General features: G+C 36.7%; 1 protein-coding gene and 2 pseudogenes across 1 annotated transcript in view; 2 read left to right on the forward strand and 1 right to left on the reverse strand.

The window, feature by feature from the left end:
- The first annotated feature begins 1019 nt into the window (after nucleotides 1-1019).
- Nucleotides 1020-10060, forward strand: LOC122329306 (annotated as a pseudogene).
- A 2311-nt stretch (nucleotides 10061-12371) lies between these two features.
- On the reverse strand, nucleotides 12372-16804 carry LOC122329221 (annotated as a pseudogene).
- A 111-nt stretch (nucleotides 16805-16915) lies between these two features.
- The window catches only part of pex14 (peroxisomal biogenesis factor 14), a 60630-nt gene continuing 53800 nt past the window's right edge, over nucleotides 16916-23745 (forward strand). Inside the window, exons 1-2 of the mRNA XM_043224775.1 lie at nucleotides 16916-17049; nucleotides 19140-19184. Coding sequence (XP_043080710.1) covers nucleotides 17014-17049; nucleotides 19140-19184 — 81 coding nt within the window. The 5' untranslated portion in view covers nucleotides 16916-17013. The remainder of the gene's footprint in view (nucleotides 17050-19139; nucleotides 19185-23745) is intronic.

Below are 23745 nucleotides of genomic sequence, written 5' to 3' on the forward strand. Positions count from 1 at the left end.
TGTGAAAACGCATTCCTATTCTTTTTAAAAACTGACTAAAATTTCCGAAGGCAGTGTATAAAGGTTGTTGCACACTAAGTCCAAAATTCCTGTCCAAACACACTGTTTACAAACTTTCATCTATCGTAAAGAAAATTCATATTTGATTTTCTGTTTTCTCATCCATAAAAAGCATTTTAAAAAATACAATTTGAGACTGCTGATGACAGTAAACATGATCAACAACATGTGAGTTTTAGTAAATCTATTCGTTAATATCCAAAATGCACTATTGGGCTCTGAGATCACTATAGTAAAAATTCTATTCTGCAAATTTCTAATTTAACATGTACACACTAGTCAAAATTTTAAGTGTATCCAAATCAAGATGTATTTTCTTCAAAGTTGTCCTAAAACCCAAATCTTTGTCAACATTTGAAGTGGTTTAAAAAAATGCATTACATTGTGTGTTTTATTAGACCTTGGAACGTTCTATATTTTCAAATGTACATACACTTTTAAAAACCTTTGAAAGCCTTTATTTATGCTTTATTTGTTAGTAGTAGGATTTATGATTTGTAGGACTGTTTTTCTTTTAACAAACCAAAGTTTGTGAGTGCATGTACACACACATACACAAAAAAATCAATTATTGACAACTGGTCAGAAAGGCACATTGCAAAAGCAAGAGTTCATTTGTTGTCAATCACTTTGATTTACTGTCAGTTAATTCTGACTTTTATAGTGAACATAAATGCCAGGATTAATGAAATGTTTAATATTCTTGGTCTAAATGTAATTAGTTATTTCTTTTTATTTTATGTAGTACTGTAAATCTAGTGTTTAAGGAGAACAAAGGAGATGTCAAACATGATGACAAAGGTTAACTTCTCTACTGATATGTCTTTAATTCAATAGCTGATACTGACACTTTACAGAGTAGACTGTGATGAAAACCAAAAGCACTGTTGTTGTTCAGTGCTGTGTTTACACGGAGCCATTTATTCAGCTAGTTCATTAACCTGGAGGACATTAGAGTTCCGTGAGAGGTGATTGGGACATTTTTGTGTGTGTGTGAGAAGAACTGACTGGCATTCTGGGATAATGAACAGGTATGCAAAGTGTTCAAATGTATTCAATGTAGGGTGGGAACAGTTGTTTCGGTTTAATGTGTTGGGATTGTGAAAGCTTCAATACGTTATCACCTTTTTGTTTTGCTGCTGTTTTAGAGTATCTTTGGCATTCGTCACCCTGCTTCCATTAGCATTTGGCTCAGAGCTGACAGGACTATTTGGAAGCTTCACCTCACCAAACTTCCCGAATGCCTATCCTAACAACCAGCGTATGGTGTGGAATATCACAGGACCAGAGGGACACAGATTACGCCTCTACTTTACATATTTTAGCCTGGAGCCTTCTCATCGCTGCGAATATGACTACGTTCAGGTTAGATCCATATCTTCAACTGAGCTTTAAACATGGGTTACTGGTCTAGATTGGACTTCATATTTCCAATATTTTGGATATTAATTAAATAAAAGTTTGGGTATCCTTACCAATGCAAATCCATGTCAGACTTAAATCAGGAATGTGGTAGATGACGGAATGAAATGTTTAACCTTAGTAGTAATGTTCAGTCCTTTGCAGATTAAAATAATTCCTCATGAGAGCCTATAATCATTTAAATCAGCATCGCTTATGTAAATACATATATTTTCTTGATCCATAAGTTCACAAAAATGTAAATTTAGGATTAGAGCTTTATCATTAAACTGCACCATTTACTAGATTATTTCAGAATACTTACTTTAATTTAACCTCTCTATCATTAAATGAAATGCACAATAATTCCTAATGAAGTTCCTAGCATGGTAATTATGCTTGTTATATGAAATACAGGGTACAAATTTGTGCTTGTAGTAATTGCTACTTGCTGAAACTTTCCAGGTGTTCTCAGAAGGAAATGACACAGTACGGTTCTGTGGTGAGGCAGAGAAAATTACGGTGATGCGCCCAAAAACACCGTCATCTATTCAGCCGCCAACACCATGTCCGTGCTCTTCAGATCAGATTACTCCAATGAGGACCGATTCACAGGCTTCCAGGCATTTTTTTCTGCCGAAGGTGATGGAAACAATGGATTTACAGCATGACTGTCTCTCCACTGTCTCTCTCATGGCATAATTTGTTTCTCTCTTTTGCTGTCACCTCTTGCTGTAAAGGCTAAAGTTTAAACTAGATATAAAATGAATACAACTAATTTGGTATTTAAAAAATTGAATATTTACCATTTAGCTATATATATATACAGTATATATGGGTTTGGTGAACACAGGGATAAAAAGTACCCCATGTGTACAATGAAATATACTTCTGTATTTTTTGATGTTGTGGTCCTATATTACTGCTGGAGGTATTGGACGTATTGTTTAGACACGTGGCTTCATGGATTTGATCAAATACCAACAGATAAAAACCAAGCTTCTGCTATGGCCAGTCCTCTGACTATATTCTAGTCCTCTGACCTTTCACAGCCTTCTCTGATCATATTTACCAAGGGTGCCAATATTTTTGTTCATGACTGTGTGTGTGTGTGTGTGTGTGTGTGTGTGTGTGTGTGTGTGTGTGTGTGTGTGTGTGTGTTGTTCTTTTTTTTGGAATCCCAATTCCATGTAAGTGAGAATTGTTGATAAACAGCCTCTCTTACTCTTTACAGACATTGATGAGTGCCTGACCACTGTGGATGGAGAGCCTGTGTGTGACCATAATTGCCATAATTATGTGGGGGCCTTTTACTGCACTTGCAGATTGGGATACCAACTCCATGATGATAAGAGACATTGCCCTGGTAAGATACCAGATACCAGAACAGATGAAACCCCTGGATTGTAGATTGATTATAAAATGCATGAGACATCATATAATATGCTGTACGTGTTAATTTTCACAAAAAAAGCTAGTTACTACAAATGCACTACAAATATCATGTTGAGCACTGCAACACAGTAGAAATTACTTTTTGTTTTTTGATAGTCCATCAATAATTTCTGTGCATAGCTGCACACTGACTGCCTATGTATTTCCACTACAACTGTTGTTTTCTCACATAATAAAGTGTGGTAGTAAGACGTCTATCACAAATAATTATAGTATTATATAGTTTATTAAACCATAACATTTAAGCAAGTGCTTTAAATACCCTTAGAGTTGCTTTTGTCTCAATTTGTAACATTTCAAGATTTAATTTTGTGTTACTTTTCTCACATTTTTTGCAACCATTAGAAACTGTTACGGTCACTGAAGGTACGCAGAAAAGAAATTCCTCAAAGATACTGGTTAATCGATTGATAAAACCTCTTTGATTGTACAACGAAAGCTCTCTCACAGGGATAGTTCACAATTTTGTCATTGCATCATCCTCATTTTGTTCCAAACTTGTATGACTTTATTTCTGAACACAAAAGAAGAACATTAAAAATGTGCATACAATAAAAGCTTTAATTGTATGAATAAAAAAATGTATGTTTCACACAGAAAGAATTAGAAAAACAAGAGACGCGTAATCTTAAAGCATAATCTTTATAAAGCAACCTTGGTAAATACTGATAAATATATACAGACTTATGCTGTAGTAGTGACTCTTGTACATCATGTTTTGAAAATGGCAGTCGCAGCAGCAGGCTGGGAAGCCACGGCTCACCACACACTATCTATCAGCCCTGTCAACAGCTCTTGATTGAGCTAGCATAGCCTATAATCGAGCAGGAAATAGAGTCACCAAATAGAGGTTTGTTATATCATTGATAGGGTGGCCACAACTAACTGCATGGCATTTTTCGATATAAGCAAGGTTTATGTGAGGGTTTCGAATAGACAAATTTACATTTTCGACTTCCCCTCAGGTTGTGAAAACTTTTGGCAGAAATGGATTAGTCCCAAAAACCTGCTCTCATTTAAAGTGCTAATGTTTACTGCGGTTTTGGACAGCGCTAACTGGCTTTGGCCTGAAGCTTGTTTCAGCAGCAGACTGATGATACAGTGGGCAGCGTCTGCCTGTATAAAGCAGTTGATCTCTGTCACTCTAAGCGAGTCCAGGTTAATTACCATTGGTTCCTGAGGGAACAGTATTACAGGGATCAGTTGAAAATTGATACCTGTTTCAAGCTGTATACTGTGTTAATGGTGGGTAATTAATCACAATTACCAACCCAGACGTGCCTCTTAATTGTTTTTTCTTTGCTAATGGGGAAGATAGAGACATCACATCACATTGCGCAGAAAGGAGACAGAAACAATGACTTGTGTCTGAATCATTTAATCATATGAATTATTAGACCTTTGCTCTACTTTGCTGAAATTTCCCATTTATAGCAATTATTTGCAGCATCTGCACTTGCTGGGGTCCATTTATTAAATTAATAGTTTGGCCAAAAATAAAAATTCGGTCCTCGTTTACTCAACCTGGTTGTTCCAAACTTGTATGGCTTTCTCTCTTTGGTGGATCACAGAAGGATAAATGTGATCTAAATGTGATTTATAATTCTGAAATCATTTAATAGCTTTGTGTGAGGAAATCTTCCCATCCAGTAAGCTGTTTACTACTAGATAATTGAGTCAGTGAGACAATTCTTAAGTCATTTAGACTGAATCAAATGATTTGTTTAAAAAATGATTTGGTCCTTGTTGCTTATATATGTCAAGAGTTTTCATGAACAAATATATTTCTTTTATAATAAAGTATTATTTTGAAACTTTTTGTACGTTTGCATCCTTTAAAGCCAGTAGAGCATTGTACTAGTAAGGTCAAGGGTTCAATTGCCGGGGAGTAAGAGAACTAATTAAATGTGTACCTTAAAGCCAGGGTAAATGGATTTGGATGAAAGCATCTGATAAATGCTTAAATGCAAAAATAAATACATAACTTAGCTTAAAAGTTCAGATCCCCAATCTTTTGTGTAAAAAAAGTCACTCAAATAGGTTTGCAGCAACCTGATGTTGATGATGGCATTTTCATTTTGGGGTGAACTATTCCAATATTCATAGACATGGGAATAAATAAGAAGGCGCAATTGAATATGTATGTATTTAAATTAGTACCGGTTGATTTTTTTATCATAATTGGACAAATATCAAAACATGAATCTTCAATACATCTGATAATACACAGTTTAGTTGGTAATAGCATGCAGTGAATATAAACAGCAATAATCTGAATCCTTGCGATTCATGCATCAAAAGTAGTTAGTAATGGAGTAAAGATGTTTATTTATTTGCTGTGTCTTTTCACACATCATTCATTAATATCAATAGCATAAATGCTAAAATAATAGCAACCTGAATTTACTACATGAAAATTGCGCTGCAGTAACCTTTTCAATATCTGACAACTATTTCTAGCTGTTTGCATTTGCCTAAGTATAATTGCAATACACGTAATGTTTGTAACTGTTCATAAATGTCACTCTGAAAGTAGTGACGAAAAGCCATTTCTGTGGCCATTTTACAGGTGGAAAGGTTTATTTACTTCTGAGCGTCCCAAATCAATGTTGCAATTTCCTGCGGCCCTCAGTGTTAAATGTGCCATGGATAGTTGTCTGTTAACCATATGTGTGTGTGTTTGCTTTTGACGATTCCCAGTGGGTGTGAAAATGCTTTTTTTTTTTTTGCTGTAGCTGAGTGTAGTGGGCAGGTGTTTCAGAAGAGGTCAGGAGAACTGAGCAGTCCAGAGTACCCAGGTGTTTACTCCCAAGATGAGCCAGTGTGATTACACTATCAGTTTGATGGAAGGCTTCCAAGTGACCCTCGACTTTCAGGACATATTTGATGTGGAGGCTCATCCTGAAATCCACTGCCCTTATGACATCCTCAAGGTTGGTTATTTCACAATCAACAAGCACCGACAGCACTAAAGCTACGATGGTAGTTCAAACCTAAAACAACAACCATAATAGTATGTGTGTGCACATGTGTCACTTTAATGGGGTCCTTTGGGAACTCTGACTAGAGATTTAAGAGTTAGCCAAGCTTTATGAGGAGAATTTAGAGACAGACTTTGCATGATTTAGTTTACATTATATGGAAAAGTTCACCCAAAATTGCCAATTCTTTTATTATTTAAAAAAATACTTACTAAAATACTACTAAAAACTGACTAACCTATGATGTTTTTCTTTTGTAACTTTTTCTCAGTTATGGTTACGAACATGCCTGAAAAGTGTCAACACACTGATGATGATATGATTATAATTTTTGCAAGTCAATTGGATTTTAGTTGTTAAAGCGGCTGCATGAACCTAAAATGATCATTTCTGACCTTCAGGAAATCACGCAGAAGAAGCGCTTTTCATATACCTAATACTGCTAATATATTAAAAATGGTTATATAATAGAGTTAACATAGTTAATCATATGTTCTAATGCTTTTTGCAGTGGCTGAGAGGTATTCATCCAAAAGATTTGCTACTTTTAAAAAAATTTAATAGTGTGATTTTTGTGTGACCCCCACACGACCATAAAAATACCCAGATTTTAAACATAATATGTTAATATGTTTAACAATGTATGTTTACTAGAATCCCATATATATACTGAGCTTAAGAAAGTACTGTTTGAAGAGAGATATAATATGCCTTCTAGTGTCCTTGTTGGGTGTTAAGAAAGATTGATTTTAGAGTGGTTTACACACATAAGATTGGCTCTCCCTGAAAATAAGCTTGATAAGTGTTTAAGAGTGTTTACTTTCAGCACAGATTTTATACTCTGCATCAAAGCTCATTTGATTTTAATGACTAAATCTAATCCCTTTTATGCCGTTTAACAGCTTGTTATATCGCTGCAGTCTTTCAGTTTAGCTTTTTTCCTTCCCTCGCTGCCTATGGTCTTCTCAGCACTGGTGTTAAGTGTCAGACTACTCCACTAATCACTGACCTGAAGGCTGTTGAATACATAATGTATGCTCTCTCATGGCCTCCACAACCACCTATTATTTCTCCTCACCCTCCCACCTCCCAAGAGACTTGTTTATCCGTTGCCATTCGTATGCACTGACAATTCAAACTGTTTTGTTTTGTTGCAGATCACAGCAGGTGGAAGGGAGTACGCCCATTTTGTGGCAAGACCCACCAAGAAAAATAGAGACGGGAACTCACAAAGTGCATGTGACCTTCCGCTCTGACCACTCGGGGAAAAATAAAGGCTGGAAGATCAAGTATACCAGCACAGGTATTTACTACAGCCTTTTCCCTTCCGTTATTTGATAATAAAAAGTAAGAAAAACTACATTACACATTTTTCTGCAAAGAAATCTCCGCCAATTGGAGTATGACAAACAAGTCAAATGAACTCCACTCCAGCACGGTGTTGAGAAAAATGATGAATGTGAATGTACAATTTTTTTTTTTTTTGAGCAGGGATTCAGATCTGATGGCTGTTTGAAAAGACATTTTCTACTTAATGCATTACGAATAACATTTAAACGACAAATCAATGGGCTGTAGCCTGTTTCCAGGATGTATGTTTTCATTGCCAGTGTTGCTCTCGTAGCCCAGCCATGTCCAAACCCTGTGGCTCCTCAACATGGAAGCATTCAACCCCAGCAGTCCCAGTACATCATGACGGACACTTTCAATGTCACGCGTGTGATCTGGGCTATGAGTTAATTCTGGTAACCTTTACTTTCTCGAAGATTTAAGAAAAGAGGCTCGTATGCTATTTATGGACTTAAAAGTGACTTTTTGTGCCTTTAGGGGAAGAAGCGTTGCCCTTTATCAAGCCACATGCCTGAAGGGTGGATTTTGGAATGGACCATGCCTCGCTGCACCAGTAAGTTGTTCAACAATCCCAGATAAGCATGAAGTGTGTATAATCATCAATGGGGGTTTACTTACGTACCAAAGAGGAGGTACGTTTTCAAACCTGAGGTGTTATTTCAGGCTGAAGTGAGGGAAATTCTTACTGCAAACTCAAAATAATTCTGTGATGAAATAGTGATGAAACTTAGCATAGGAAAAATAAATTCACATCTGTACAGTACAATACAGGAGAAGAAGGTTATGTGACTTGTTTTAGATTAATACATTTTATCTCATTGGTAGACAGTTTTAGATGTGCATGTATGTATTTATTTAAATTAGCCTTTTTTATGTACTTTTGAAAGGGAAAATGGGCTTAAACATTGATGATTAAATTGTAGATTCATAAAAATACAGGAGTGTGCAAAAATGGTCTAGGACTGACATATAAGATATTTTGGATGTGAAAATTCAAAATTTTATGTTGACATGCTGCATTGCGAATATCAGTTGACTCAGTTAAATTATATGAAATGATTTTCAATGCAACGATCAACATAATAGTGTACAAGGTTAAAAGTGTTCAAATATGAAAAATAATAGAAAGAATTAAAAAAAGAAAGATAAATAGATTAAATTCAAAATGAAAATGACATTAACTGTAAACTCAATTTTACTAGAATTTAACAGAATTTTTATTATTGTTATTACTCAAAATTCTGATATGCTTAGGTTCTGCCAACATTGTCTATAAACTGTATCAATGACCTCTCTTTCAGTTGTTGATTGTGGAGATCCTGCAGAAGTGAATAATGCAAGTGTGAAATTCACCACAACCACGTATAAATCAGTGATCAAGTATTCATGCGATGAATTTTACACAGTGAAGGAAGGAACAAATGGTAATGGGCAAATTGTAGTGCTTGAATAGCAACGCATTGTACAACAGATCTATTGTCACTTGATTTTTACAGTACTGAGAAGCATTCATTTTTATTTCTCTGAGATTAGGAGTATATACATGTGCACACGACGGCTACTGGAGAGATGACCTGGGTGGAAAAATACTCCAGATATGTTCACCCAGTGAGTTCAATGCATACGGCTTATCCGTTTTATTTACACTACACTTTATGTTTTATTATAAAACTTCGAAAATGGACAAAAAAGGTTAAGAATTATTAACTTTCACGCTAAAATGTAAACTTTTTTTTTTTACATGTAGTTTATATGAGTGTCATGTCTTTGTTAGATTGTCATATGTGAAAAAAATAAAAAAGGAAGAAAAAACTTGATTTGGTGCTTGCTGTGTTTCAGTCTGTGGCCAGCCTGACGCCAAGCTGTCCAAGGTGATTGGTGGGAGAATGCGAAAAGAACGAGATTCCCTGGCAGGTCATGATACGTATGGGCCAACGGTTCATCGGTGGAGCTTCTCTTGTTTCTGACAACTGGGTCCTTACTGCTGCTCATGTTCTGAAAAGCTACACAGATACTTCCAACCTCCAGCTGAAGATGGGCATAGTCAAACAACAAGACTCCGAGGCTATAGTTGGCATTCCGGAGAAAATCTTCATTCACCCTCAGTACCATCACGATAATATTAACTTCAACCATGACATTGCCCTGATTAAACTGGAGCATAAGGTACCTGTCAGTAAAGCCGTCATGCCTGTGTGTTTGCCTGGGATTGAAGAGCGGTTTGTTTTGAAGGCTAATAACGTCGGGGAAGGTGTCTGGATGGGGTGTGTCAAATGTAAACAGACCTGCGTTATATTCCAATAATCTCCAGTACGTGCTTTTACCCGTCGTTGATTTTGAGGACTGTAAGGCTAAATATGACGCCACAGTGACAGCTAAAGGAAACTAGTAGTGACAGAAAACATGATTTGTGCTGGGACTTCTGATGGAGGAAAAGACTCCTGTCAGGGTGACAGTGGAGGGCCTTATGCGTTTTTTGACACACAGAGTAAAAGCTGGTTCATAGGCGGTATTGTGTCATGGGGTCACGGATGTGCCCAGCCTGGGTATTATGGGGTTTATACTAAAGTGGGCAGTTATCGCTCATGGATTGAAGAAATCATGTCCAAAAACAGTTGAACAGTGTTGAGATGTTTGACTTTGATATGAATTATTGACCACATTATCTTGACCAAAACAGCTTTGCAAGTAAGACACATTTTTTCTGTTGTTGTTTTATTCATCCTTTTTTTGTGCAGCATTTTGGTTGGCATTTGCTGGTTTTAGATGTGCTATATAAATAAAGTATAGGCACGCTATTTTCCAAAGATTTATTTTTGGCATTTTGACTTTATTATGATAAGTTATGATAAGATAGACGATAGGAAGCAGCCCACAAGGATATCTTCGCCAATACATCATATATATATATACATATATAAATTTACTTTCATATATTTTGCAAATCTTTCATTCAAAATTTATAATGTCAAAACATTAGCACTAGTTTTCTATCCAACAGAAACATATAATCAACAAACAAAATACTGTAAAACACTTGATCACAAAATGTCATTTAAAGTATATTTATTAGGTTACATTCAAAAATCGAATTGAATGGTTCTGAATGTTGATGTAGCAATATGTCGATTTACATTTCAGAAACTAACATTTCTAGTGGAAAGATGTCACTTAATGAGTTTGCTTGAATGAAAGCTAAGGTAGTTTCCTAAAAAACTGAGATGACAGCAGGTATATTATATTATATTAAATTAATTCTTAATTATTTTCTGTAGTCAAAGAATGAAATAATCAATTTCTTACCCAGAGTTACTGGTTTCATTTTCATGAAGCCACTGTTGTTAATGCAGAGGTGTTTGTTTAAAAGTCAAATAAGCTCAGGCATCGTGATTTACAGTCATTAGGCTCTTATGCATTATGCATCTGATCTCAGAGTTACTCGTGTTGTCTTCTATCAACGGGGACCGTGAGGGTCTCTCCAGCCTTGTGTAATTACCTCTCCAGTGCTATTTTGGCCCAGTGCAGTTCTAATCATTCTCAAGCCTACTTAAACCTGTGTCCTATCACACCAACTTCAAGCATGAATAGATAAACAACTGAAAGATTACCGTAAATGCTGCATGCATTCAGAGCAACATCTCACACCAACATGTGTCATTTAAATACCTAAATAAACACAAACAACAGTAGTGGTTAAGACGAGCATCGATACTAGTATTGCTTGGGTTTCAACAGACTGTTACATATTTTTTTAATTTTGCACTAAAGACATGAAAGACCAAGCACTGCTTTGTTTGAGATGTGTGCTTTGACTTTACTAAGTGATACTTATCCATGGCATAAAATCGCATAGACTTAAAAAAAGAGGGAGTAGATAGTATCAGTGATGGTGACAATAATTCATTCAAAAATACATAAAAATCTTGCTTATATAAAGCCTGACAAACAAGTCAGAAAAATCCTAAATTGTAATAAAAGTAATAAATTTCTTAAACTATTAGACAAATATATATATATATATATATTTTTTTATCATATTTGATACATCATGCCTATATATCATATTGATATAATGAAAATGTAGCCCACAATCAAGGAGGAAAAAACATGCCTAAACTAAGGAAAATATGCAATTTGGTATAGTTTTGTCATTTTTATTTGGCCAAAAATAATAATAAATCTTAATAATAGTAACAGTTTATTAAAATATAAACTATATGTATTAACTTTTTATAAATTATATATATTATAAACTATATATATATATATATATATATATATATATATATATATATATATATACACACACACACACACACACACACACACATACATATAAACACACACATATATATATATATATATATATATATATATATATATATATATATATATATATTCATATTCTGTATTCTCGTGTAATAGTTCTTTTTTTAGACATATTCTTCAACCTGTAGATCTCAGTATGCCACCAGGAGTCAGTGAATGATCAATGCACTGTGGTTTTGCCCTGCATGACACAGCCAATCCATCATGCAACAACAGACCCCGGTTAAAGCTGTGGTCACGCTTGTCTGGTAGAGAGTACATAATTCACAGTTGATTTGCTTGCTTCTGGTGGTCAGAGCTCAGTGATGTGAGGACAGGGTGGTCGCAGTGTCACGCATTGATCCAGCAAACTGACATTAAACTAACAATCGCAGACAGCTTGCTACTTATTTTCTAGTACTTCACATGCACATAATTAAGAACAAGAGACTGTTATAATTACCACACACCAAGAGGAAGCTTATCAAAAATATAAGATCAAACGATCAGAACGAAGACATGACCGTTTCAATACTGAGAACAAATTGGTAAAATCCTCTCAAGGCAGGAAGCCATTATTAGAAGACTTCGGCTAGGGACCGCATACATAATACCAGTCTAATGAATTCCTCAGGAACATCCCTACATCCTGTTGAAGTGATATTCTGATCATTGGCATATAGTCTAGCGATGGTCAGAATTCAAAAATGCAAATCAATAGTACATCACAGCCACAAAACAGCGCAAAGACTGGCTTCACAAACCCGCCCAGCACCAATCAAAGCTTACACATGCTCATTACAATGTAAGGTAGAACTACATCTGCATGGAAATAGATTGTTTTAACAAGACATTTATGGTGCAAAGTAACAGACCGGCAGGTCTCTTCATTAGTTTATCAGCATATTGAAAACGGTATCTACATACATTGCCATTTTCAGTGCTCTCTGACAAGCGGAATTTTTTTTTCCATTCGTTATGTAACTCTGTTTATATTAATGCCCAAAATTAAATGTCAAAATCTTTTATTAGTACAACAATATTTGATATCATTTAGCATTTCAAAAAATGAAAAAAGCACCCCACAGGCTAAATAGCTAACATTTCCAATTTGACACGTTTAGTGAACCTTGCAATAATACGTTAACGCATTGCTATATAAATATCATAAAGCAGAATTAAATGCTTGTAATAGTTATTAAAATGTCCTATCTGTCAGGATATATTACAGGTATTTGGTACAATCAATTTACCTCCCTTTTGAAACATACATTTTTCTCTGAAATGTTTCCATTTTCCCTTTTTCTTTCAACTTGAAAATTACATATACTCTTAAAAATAGAGCTTCCAAAAGGTTTTTTTTGTACAGCAATGCCATAGAAGAACCATTTTTGGGTCCTCAAAGCCCTTTCAGTAAACAGTTCTTAAAAGAAGCATTTTTTCTTAGTGTGAAAAACATTTTATTAATCTAAAGAACCTTTTTGTGGAATGAAAAGGTTACTAAAGGTTCTTTGTGGAACCACTGATACTAATAAAGAGGATTTATATTTAAGAGCGTAGTATTGAATTTTCACCGATCGAATTGTAGACAACAGAGAAGAAACATGGAATTTTATTCATCAAAATTAGCACTAGCCTGTATGTTTTCCTTGCTTAAAATATGATTTTTATTATGCTTTGGCATTTATATACACAAATACTATTATCAAAATAAACACTATCAAACAACGCAGTCTAAATGAATTGTAATGAAGCGGTACAAAAACAAAGAGAAAAGGTCTGTCAGTGTGTGTGTGTTTCATGCGCGCTTGGCTCGGTGTCTCTCTCAGTGTGTGCTTGTGAAGTGGACTGATTTAAAGCACTGAGGACTGCAGGGCTTGAACTCGCTGTGTAGGCGTTCACGAGCTCACTTTCACATGCCTGGACCAGTGCTGATGTCCTTTCACTGTTCCAGCCCAACACCTCCATCATGACCTCCGCTCCATGCCCCGCCACCAGCTGCACACAAAAAAAAAATGCATTCATTTGAGACAGTAAGTTATATGCTCTTATATATCAAAAATGTACCTCTTTTTATGTAATTATTATATTTTTATTGTATAATACAGTTATATTGGAATTAGGTTTTTCAAATCACTTTATTTTTACAAACTGATAACAGATTGAATATGGCTTGTGCTCAATCCACTGAAAAGGGCGAGTGACCCCTACTGACATATGATTGAAAGTTCAGTCAAAATTAACCCTATGTAACCTCTACTTCTCACAACACAACAAATAACAACCAATAAAATCAAGTCCTGCTTTTCTCCCCCCAGTTGAACGCCTTAAAAATGTCATTACGCAGATGAAATGGGCTTTGAATGATGTTCATGTTGACTAAAAATTCAGCGATTAATTACTTGCCCTCATTTCGTTCCAAACCCGTAAGACCTTTGTTCATCTTTGGAACACAAATTAAGATATCCTTTTATGAAATCTGAGAGCTATCTGAGACCCTTCATAGACAGCAACACAGCTGAAGTGTTCCCAGGTCCATAAACGTAGTAAATACATCGGTGAAACCATTTTGGAGAGTATCACAATGCATTCGCAACCATTAATGTAAACGGAGCCAATTACAGCAAATACATTAAATAATTTCTAAAATGGCGGAAGATGCGACTCAGGAGAGAAGAATGCTTGAGTAAGCCGTTATTTTTGTTTTCTTTGCGCTGAAAAAAGGATTCTCGCAGCGTCACAAAACTGAAGTTGAGCCACTGATGTCACATAAACTGTTTTACCGATGCATTTACTAACATTACATTTCTGGGCCTGGGAACATTTCAGTCGTATTGCTGTCCACGGTTTCAGCAAAGACATCTTAATTTGTGTTCCGAAGATAACGTAGGTCTTACGGTTTCGAAACGTCATGAGGGTACAGTAATTAATGACAAAATCTGAACGAACCCTTTATATAGGCTTGGTTTTTAGACCATTCTTAAGCGATTGTGGGAGGCGTTAGAACACTGTAAGATGTCGTACCTGTAGCTCTTCATTGGACAGTCTTGTCTCTGGGTATTTTTTGTCCTTCAGGACCATTAGAGTTGTGGGGCTGAACCCTGCTGCGGCCTCCACCTGCACCCCATCTGTCTCATCTAGTCTAGCGCCTGCAGCAATGACAGTGGTTAACATCCTGAAAGCACTAGAAAGATTGGGGCTGTCACAGCAACAGATAAGCTGTTGATCATCCAAGCTGCTACTTTTCTTCATTCCACCAAGTACTGATAAAATGAACTTGTATGAACCGGTAACGATATTTAGACATGGCTCAGTGATGCCATCTAGTGGAAGCAGAGTCAAAGCGACAGTAAAGGAATTTTTCACCCCAAAATTTATATTTGCTGAATTTTTCTCTCTTATTTATTCAGTTTTTAGCCAAATGCATTTGCAAACCTTCAGCATCATGTCACTTGCTCACCAATGGATCGTCTGCAGTGAATGGGCGCTTTCAGAATGATAAAAACATCACAATTTACACGTAAGCCACACAACTCCAGTCCATCAATTAATGTGTTGTAAATTAAAAATCGTGATAAAATCTATTAAGATGTTTTTAACTCCAAACTGTCGCTTATGGCTAAAGTCTATCCATAAAACTATGGTTATAAAGTTAAAAATGCCCTACTGGTGAATTTATTTCTAGAATGGACTAGAATCATGTGGATATCTTAATGATTGATGTGATGTTTTTAGCAGTTGTTTGGACTTTAATTCTGATGGCACCCATTCAGCACAAGAGAATCCATAAAGCTAAATTTCTCAAAATTTGTTCAGTGAAACAAAAACTATGGGACTATTCCTTTATATAACTGCTGTGACTTGGGGATTTTTCCTTGTATAGCTGGTATGTGAAAAATATTCCTACTTTGTTCTTGTGGGTCCCAGGTGCCTTCTTGTTCCATGGCTTTCAAATAGAGCTTCAGTAAGTCTTTGGACTGTCTCTCTTCTTCCCTGCGGTCCAGCATTCTCTGCAGAGTGTCCTGTAGGACCCGGGTTTTCTGCTGTGAGAAGTCCATCGCTGCAGCCAGATCGGAGCATGGCACATCAATCAGAATCTGTAACACATTTACACAATTAGTCTCTGAAATCGCAGTAAAATATAATCATGCGTGCAAATGATCTCATAAAATATCAAGCCAGAACCACACAGACCTGTAGATCGGCCTCAGACATGAGGATAATACTGGCCAGGTCCTGCCTTAGCTGCTCTGCCAAATTGCGCCAAGATTCAAACCCATCAACCGTCTTTCCCATCTACTTCCACATCAGTGGACTTACTCCAAGACTGAGCTGTCCCTCCATCAACTAACAAAATAGACCCATTTAGATTAGTTAGTTAACAAATAATAATTCTGGAATATTCGGTTTAGATTTCACCTTGATGAGAATGCTTCCATATTTCATTGGCATGCAGCAGCATGAATTTTGTATTTGCTGGCAGACACAAAAGTAAGCCTCGTCTTCTACAATGGTCCCATCATCTTCTAGAACCACTGAGACAGATGCACTGGGATGAAACCTAAAGTCTCACCACCTGTGGGTGACAGAAATAAAGACAATGTGTCAAATAATAAATAGAGCATAGGTGAAACGAGAAATTCAACAATTCTCAGTTGAGTCAATTGATATATAAAAAGTCCATATTATATATATATATATATATATATATATATATATATATATATATATATATATATATATATATATATATGTATATATATATATATATATATATATATATATATATATATATATATATATATATATATATATATATATATATATAAAATTGTTCCAAAATAATTGAAAACTAAAATCGTAAACGCTTTCAATTTTAAATGTTTCAGATTTCCACCTAAAAATGCTATTTACTCAGTGCAAGCTGAATTCACCTACCTTTTATTTTGAGCTGATTCAGAGAGGTTACAGCCAGGCCGTGATACCTGTGTCGGTTAACGTTACACACTTTACACGCTTTTAGTTCTGCCATGGTGATGATAGTCAAAGTTCAAAGTTCACAATTCGTATTATTGAAACTGCACAAGTTGTTATGGATTGTTATTTGGTGTCTAAAACCGCATAACTCACATTACAATATTATCATCGCTTGCCTGACAACATATCACAAAAATTGAAAATAAACACATTCGGCTTCCGTGTTATGAAATGTGCCGATCGAATCTGCGACAGCTCGATGGCCTTGCGATGTGAACAAATCGTTCGTTCGGTTCAAATCTTTTGTGTGAATCTTTTGAACCGATTCACAAAAGCGGACGAGTTTAATAATTAACTACTTTGAACTCGTTCTTTGAAACGAACCGATCGATGCAAATGACTCGAACTAGTTCAGACTGAAGTAATCGAGCACCGGTGGAGCGTTAGCGTTCTTAGCCTTTTGGCTAACAGCTCTGAGAAGATGGCATCCCCGGACCAACCTGACCACCAAAATCAGGTAGCTGATACCATTCACCCAGCTAAAAACATTCATTTAGATTTTTCGGCGGTGGACCTGCAAAATAAATGCACAATTTGTCACGCTTCAATTATTGATGAGCTCATGATCCGGCTGTCCCATGTTGTTTTGGAAAAGTTTTAGCTGGTTTGCTAGCGCCTGGTCACTGTCTCATCCCATGCAGTTAGACAGATGTGTGTGACAGGTGCAGGCCACAAAGAACAGCGCATACAGGGATTCCACTCCTCATATTAATGTGTCAGTCTCTGTGAAATAATATAAGCGCTATATAGATAATATACAAGTAATATTCAGTCAGGGGTCGTTGACCCTGAAAACATGACACATTCATTCCTCCATGTGCTCATCTGTCTAAGTAAAGAAATGTTTTATCTGTTTAAAGCCGACATAACCATTTAAAGATATAGTTCCTATGTCACCGTTTACATTTACCCACATTCATGTTGTTCCAAACCTGTATTTTTGTAAAATAAAGGTATGTTAGAGAGATACATTTTCAGGGGTGATGGCAAATCATTAGTGGGGAAAAAATACATGCATACACACACACACAAATTAATAATTAATATAAGAACATAATGCCTCACATTTGTTTCAGGCTGTGTACTTATATGTTTTATATATGTAGTAGTTTATAAACACATGTAAATGTACATTAACAATATTTCATTTTTATTGCTATCTTTTTCCATTATATATTTTTTTACTCTTCATTTTTGGACTTTGAGGTTAAGATGAGAATACTGCATGATTATTACTGTGCATTTTCTCTATTGAATACTGTTACCATAAGTTAAACATAAGTTTGTCATAAATATTAAGAAACATATGAAATTTATGTCTGTTTCAGATATGCTTATTTTTAGTGGGTTTTTTTTTTTTTTTTTTGGAAGTGAGTTAAAGATGACTAGCCTGTGTTCTGAAGTTAAGAACGATTGCGATCAGTGTGTCGACTCAGTTGGTGTGTGTTGGCGCAGTGTGAAAATGACAGTTATAATTCCTAACACGCAAAATGTGTTGCCAGCAAGTGAATGTTTGCAGTGTTGCTGTTTGTTAGAGAGTGTAAGCTAGCCTAGACGAGAAGTTTAGTGTCCCTATTTTTGGGAATAACGAGATCCAATTGCTTTAGTTGCATTTAAGGTTTGAAAATGTGCAGCTCTTGCAATAGCAGATGTTGTACTCAAGACACTGAAATTAGAGCGTTGTTTTTACACACACACTAAAAAGTAAACTATTTTAAATCAGAGAACAATTATTTTTAATTATTATTATTTTTTAAAATAATGATATGTAATGTTTGTTATTATTATTATTATTATTATTATTATTATTATTATTTAATTAAATAAAGGCAGTCTTCTTGAACAAATGGTTGAGCAATTAAAAAAGACCCCAAAATGTACAACGTTGATATATATATATATATATATATATATATATATATATATATATATATATATATATATATATATATATATATATATATATATATATATAAACTGTTACTATTGTGTCATTGAGCCTAATGTTTAACCCAGTGCTGCTTTCAGAAGGCTAATATGTTTTACAGTAAGTCATTTTCTCTTTAAAGAGTCAACTGCATGGCTAATTAGTAAATTAAATATCCTAATTGGAACCTTGCAGGCTTACTTAGTCCTCTAAAGTGGATTAAACAAATGGTATCGTGCACTGATAAGAACCAAAATGGCTTAAAAAGCTTAGTGCAGTTGCACAATGATAATAAAAGGCAGGTGCAATCAGCAATGCAGCAAACTCTAAAGTCCTTCTAGAATAGTGTGTAGACAGTTAGGGTTGGCCAAAAATAGTTACTTTGTGACTTTTGATGCATTTTTTTATGGTAGTGTGCATTTCTAGTGGGCGACTGATTATATTAATATTATAAAAAGGCATTTTGAATATAAAAGCCAAAGCCACAGAATAACATTAAATGAAAAGAAGCTCCATGTAATGAATGTCAGACGCCGTACTGTTACGTTGAAGAATCTTTTGTATGTCATGAACTCTGCCGTGAGATGGCGCTGTAACACAAGGCTGCCGTTCTCTTTCAGAGCTCTGCTCCAGCCAGAGAAGACGTGCCTCCGAGAGAAGCGCTGGTAAGTGATTGTGAGTCTGACTAACCAGCATCCGTTTTCTACTAGTGCAAGCCGTCTGAAACACTTCATGACATTGTAACCAATTGATTCGCGTTTACGTTATTATTACAATACGTATGCGATAAAATAGGAAAAACACAATTGTTTGCAAAAAGAGGAATGGTTCTGCTTTTTAATTCAAGTTGTTTTCATGGGAACGCTTTGCTCTGAAATGTGACGGGATGAGTCACGTTCAGGGATATTATTTCAATATTTCTTAGTCATTGGTGCCTTTGTTGTATTGCTGTTGTTGTAAATGCAATAACCCAGACGAGGCTGTGTTTCACAGAGAATTGTAGGATTATAATTACATTATTATTCAAATGTAGGCTTTATTACTGTATTTGATGTATATGTGTATATATACGGTCATGTGAAAAAGTAAGGACACCCCATTGAATTTCGGGGTTTTCTTAAAAATGATCTGGTCCTTGGAAAGTCTTAAAATCTTCCAAGATGGAAAAGCCATGTGTGACAAAGTTGGGACATCCTTTGATTCAGTTCCAGTTTCCTGTAGTTCCAGTTTTAGCTGAAATAACTTGAAGTAATTATCAGTCTCTCACATCGTTCTGGATGAATTCTGGCCAACTCTGCTTTACAACGTTGCTCCGGTAAAGTGCATTTGTTTATGCACAGTTGTCTTCACAGCGTTTGAGTCAGGCTTTGATTGGTGTATCGAAGCACATGGATTCTTTCATTTTCGGCCGTTCGGTTGTAGATTTGCTGGTGTGTTTTGGATTGTTTAGAAATGGCTGTATTACTCTTCCCAGATTGGCAGCAACAGTTGTTTCTCTAAGATCGTTGCTGATGTCTTACCTTCTAGGTATTGTGTTAACACACACCTGAAGACTGTGAAAACCTCACACTGGCTGATGATCCATTAATCAAATATATATTCGATTAGCGGTGACTGGCTGCTATTAATTTCTATGTTAACAGTAAGGGTGTCCTAACTTTGTCACACACATGGCTGAAATAAATAATAACACAATGCATCTGTCATGTGTTGTTATTCATCTGAGGTTTTATTTTCCAATTCTTAAGACTTAATTATGTCATGAGGAAATCCATGGAATTCAATGGGGTGTCCTGACTTTTTCACATGACTGTGTGTGTGTGTGTGTGTGTGTGTGTGTGTGTGTGTGTGTGTGTTTCCTGATCACGTACACACATGCTGTCCAACTAGCGCCATGCTATGTAAGACTCTTTAGATTTATACTATGCTTTCACTCGAAACCCCCTTTAAATCACCGTTGTTTGTGATTGCAATCTAATAGTCATAAAATATTGCAGAAACATTTTATTTGTTGCCTATTTATAAGCATAACTACTGCACCTGCTTTGCGTTTCCCTTCATGGTTATGAACATACCCCAAATCTAATGGGAATCGCATACAAATCATATACTGTCGTAAATGTGTATTCATTAGTTTCACGTGCCAGTGTTTCTCTGGGTTTGTTGTGGACAGGGCAGAATGCGGAAGTTTAGGAGAAGCTTGTCATCGGAGGAAACGCAATAAGAGTGACATCTGAGCAACAAATGAGCTTCTCCGAGTCATAACAGCGAGCGCGAATGAGAAAACAAACAGAGACAGCACTGGAAGCAGCCAATCCTCATCAGAGTTTACGTTTAATCAAATAAATGCAGCCTTGGTGAGCATAAGTGACTTACCAACCCTGAACTTTTGGACCGTAGTTGTATGATCATAATTTTTTTATTAATAGAATGTAACTCTCAGCATGTCAAAGATGTCATTGACTGTGATTATCATTTGCCCCGTCGATGATATGATTTATTAGCCAGCAGTTTTGTGAACCTGAGTAATCCTCACTCATCCTCGGTAGCGGAACCGCTCTCTTTATTTTAATGTTCTTAAACTAGGTAGTTCTTGGATTATCTATGGCACATTTACTATCATTGGACAATTAGGCTGTGTATTGTGCGGTTTTGTGTGATGTGATTTTCCGCTATGAATGATATCTAGCCATGCTCAAAGCACTGTCCTTAACAGCGGGGAAAAATGTCGATTATTAAGGCTTCTTGGCTTTCTAACTGCTTGACAAGTCCCCCTTTTTTCCTCTGCTTTTCTCTTTTTGATGAGCTGCTCTTTCCCAGTTAAGTGGATTATTACAGCTCTGGATAATTCATGTCACAAGGCATTATTTGGATGGGGTGAATAATTGAAATCTGTGTCTGAAAGGATTTGATGTGGATGAGCGGAAGGGGAATAGTGGCAGGGCTGGAGGGAGGCTCTGAGCTGGAGTGCCGGGGTGTCAGGCTGGGGACACCAGTCACGTTAACAGGTTCTGACTCACCTCGCCGGATGGGCGGCCCTCGCTCCTCAGTGGCAGGCGACTCTGGCTGGAGTCTGAGCCGGAGCAGGTTTGGACCTGCGCTGCACTCCGGCCTGTCAGTCAAACCCAGTACCAGTCGTGCTGAGGTTGAGCTCTCGCCTCCAGGGCTTGTCCTTCCTGGCCTGTTCCTCTCTCACACACTGCGCCCTACTTCATTATTTCTTTATTTAACCGCCCCTCACTTTTCCTTTTCTTTCCTTTCTTCTCATTTCATTTCCTCTCTGTTCTTTTCCTCCCCGTTTCCTTTTTCCTCTTTTTTCTGTTCTTTTTCTTTTCTTTGAATTTAATGATTTTATTGTCCTGTATATTTACCTTTCCCTTGTGTTGCTCTTTGCGAGTTTCTTCACATTCTTCTTAACTTGTCTTTTCTTTCATTTTGCCCTTTACGTTTCTTTTCTTGTAATTTCTTTTTGTCCTTTTTGGTTCCTATTCTTTGCTTGCTTTTATGATTTGTCCTCTCCCCCTTTCATTTCCAATTGCCTTTGTTTTCCCCTTTACATTTCTTCTTTTCTTTCACTTCAATGTGCCTTTAACCTAACCTTTTGATTTTTCCTTTTGAGTTTTTTTTTTACTTTTTATCCCTTTGCATTCCATTCCTTTCAACTTCCTTTTGTTCCTTTCTTTTTCCTTTCCATTTTTTGTTACCTTTTCCCTGTCCTTCTTTCTTTTCCTTTCCTATCCCCTCTCCTTGTTTTTTTTCCCAGTGCATTAATTATGAAATCACAGAATGGCAATAAACACCCAACTGAATAACGTGCCTGAATGTATCAGCAAAAGCCAAAGATTTAACCATATACTCAAGCTTAGTGAAGTTAAAAATCAACCCACCAAATCCCCTCTGGCTGTCAGAGAGACTGTGTTTGTCAGCTCTCTTGTTTGCCTTTTAGACTTCTGTGGTGAGCTTTCTGCCTCAAAGGTGTGTGAAAGGTTAAATATATTTCCCTCCAGTGGTGTTTTGCGGTACCCTCCTGCGATCTGCCGCCAGTGACAGTAACGCTCAGCTTGTTGGCATGGTAACTGCCGGCTCCATGGGACGCTCTCCCATCCTCGCTCTGCCCGCTGGGGCTCCACCGTGCGCCCCAAATATCACTGGCCTCCTGTGGAAAGAGCGAGGGATGCAGGAGCAGAGGGAGGAGGTGAAAGGAGGAGGGAGGGGGGAGAAAAAAAAAAAGGAAAGTTGTCAGAAGAACATCCCGCTCTCGCGCAACTTCAAAAGCTCCCTTCCCCAGGATATTAAGCAACTGTGATGAAAAATTTAGCAAGCGTTAAATAAGGCGCTTTGAAGTGATCTGTTTTGGCTCGGCAGTCTCTGAATTTCCGGAGCCCCTCTGCTATCACCACAACGCTAGAAAAAAGACACAACATCCCCAAAGCCTAGGAATTGGGGTCTGCCTGACGAGATGCCAGTGTTGACTTTGGCCACTGCCTTTGACTGTATCGTTTGCTCCATTATTTTCTTTATATCATACACCTTGCTGTTGCCTCTTGCCTTCTAGGCATTGATGACACATCTGTTGCTCAAATGTTGGTTTTGAAATTTGCTTCCACTTTGCAGGGAGTCGTTTAAAATAACACAGATGGTAGAAAGCATAGGTGATCCACCAGAGCGTTCATTATAGGTGAGGTCTGATCTATGGGTCGCTGCAGACATTTTGGGACTTTCGACTTTTGTTTCAATTTCTCTGGTTCCTGATTACGAAACTTGAAAGTTAATTATTGAGGGAATGAGGGGTGGTTAGCCAGTAATAACCCAAAAGACTTACTCTGTGCTCACTTTCAAACTGTGCTGCAATTTAATTTGCCTGGGGATCCATCCTCGGACTTTTCTCTTTTTTCCCCCTTTTGCTCATTACTTTAATTGTAATTGTAATCCTTTATTGGAGCTGTCTGCAGTAAAGGAGAGTTATGGTTGGCACGGGGGCACGGGCCACAGAGATATTTCATGATTGTTGGGGATGATGGTCACTAGGTGGCGATGAGCGGGCAAATGAGGGGTCTCTCATTCCTGAGAGATTGCCTTGAGGATCTGACTGGGTTGATTGAAGAAGCATACCTTGGCAGAGCATACTTTTCAAAGGTATCAGTCTGCCAATGGTTGATAGACATCATGAATTTGTAGACATCGCTCAACCCTACATCAAACCCTTATTTACATACATCTTATTGT

Source organism: Puntigrus tetrazona, chromosome 23 (assembly GCF_018831695.1).
Source record: "Puntigrus tetrazona isolate hp1 chromosome 23, ASM1883169v1, whole genome shotgun sequence".
NCBI classification, from domain to species: domain Eukaryota; kingdom Metazoa; phylum Chordata; class Actinopteri; order Cypriniformes; family Cyprinidae; genus Puntigrus; species Puntigrus tetrazona.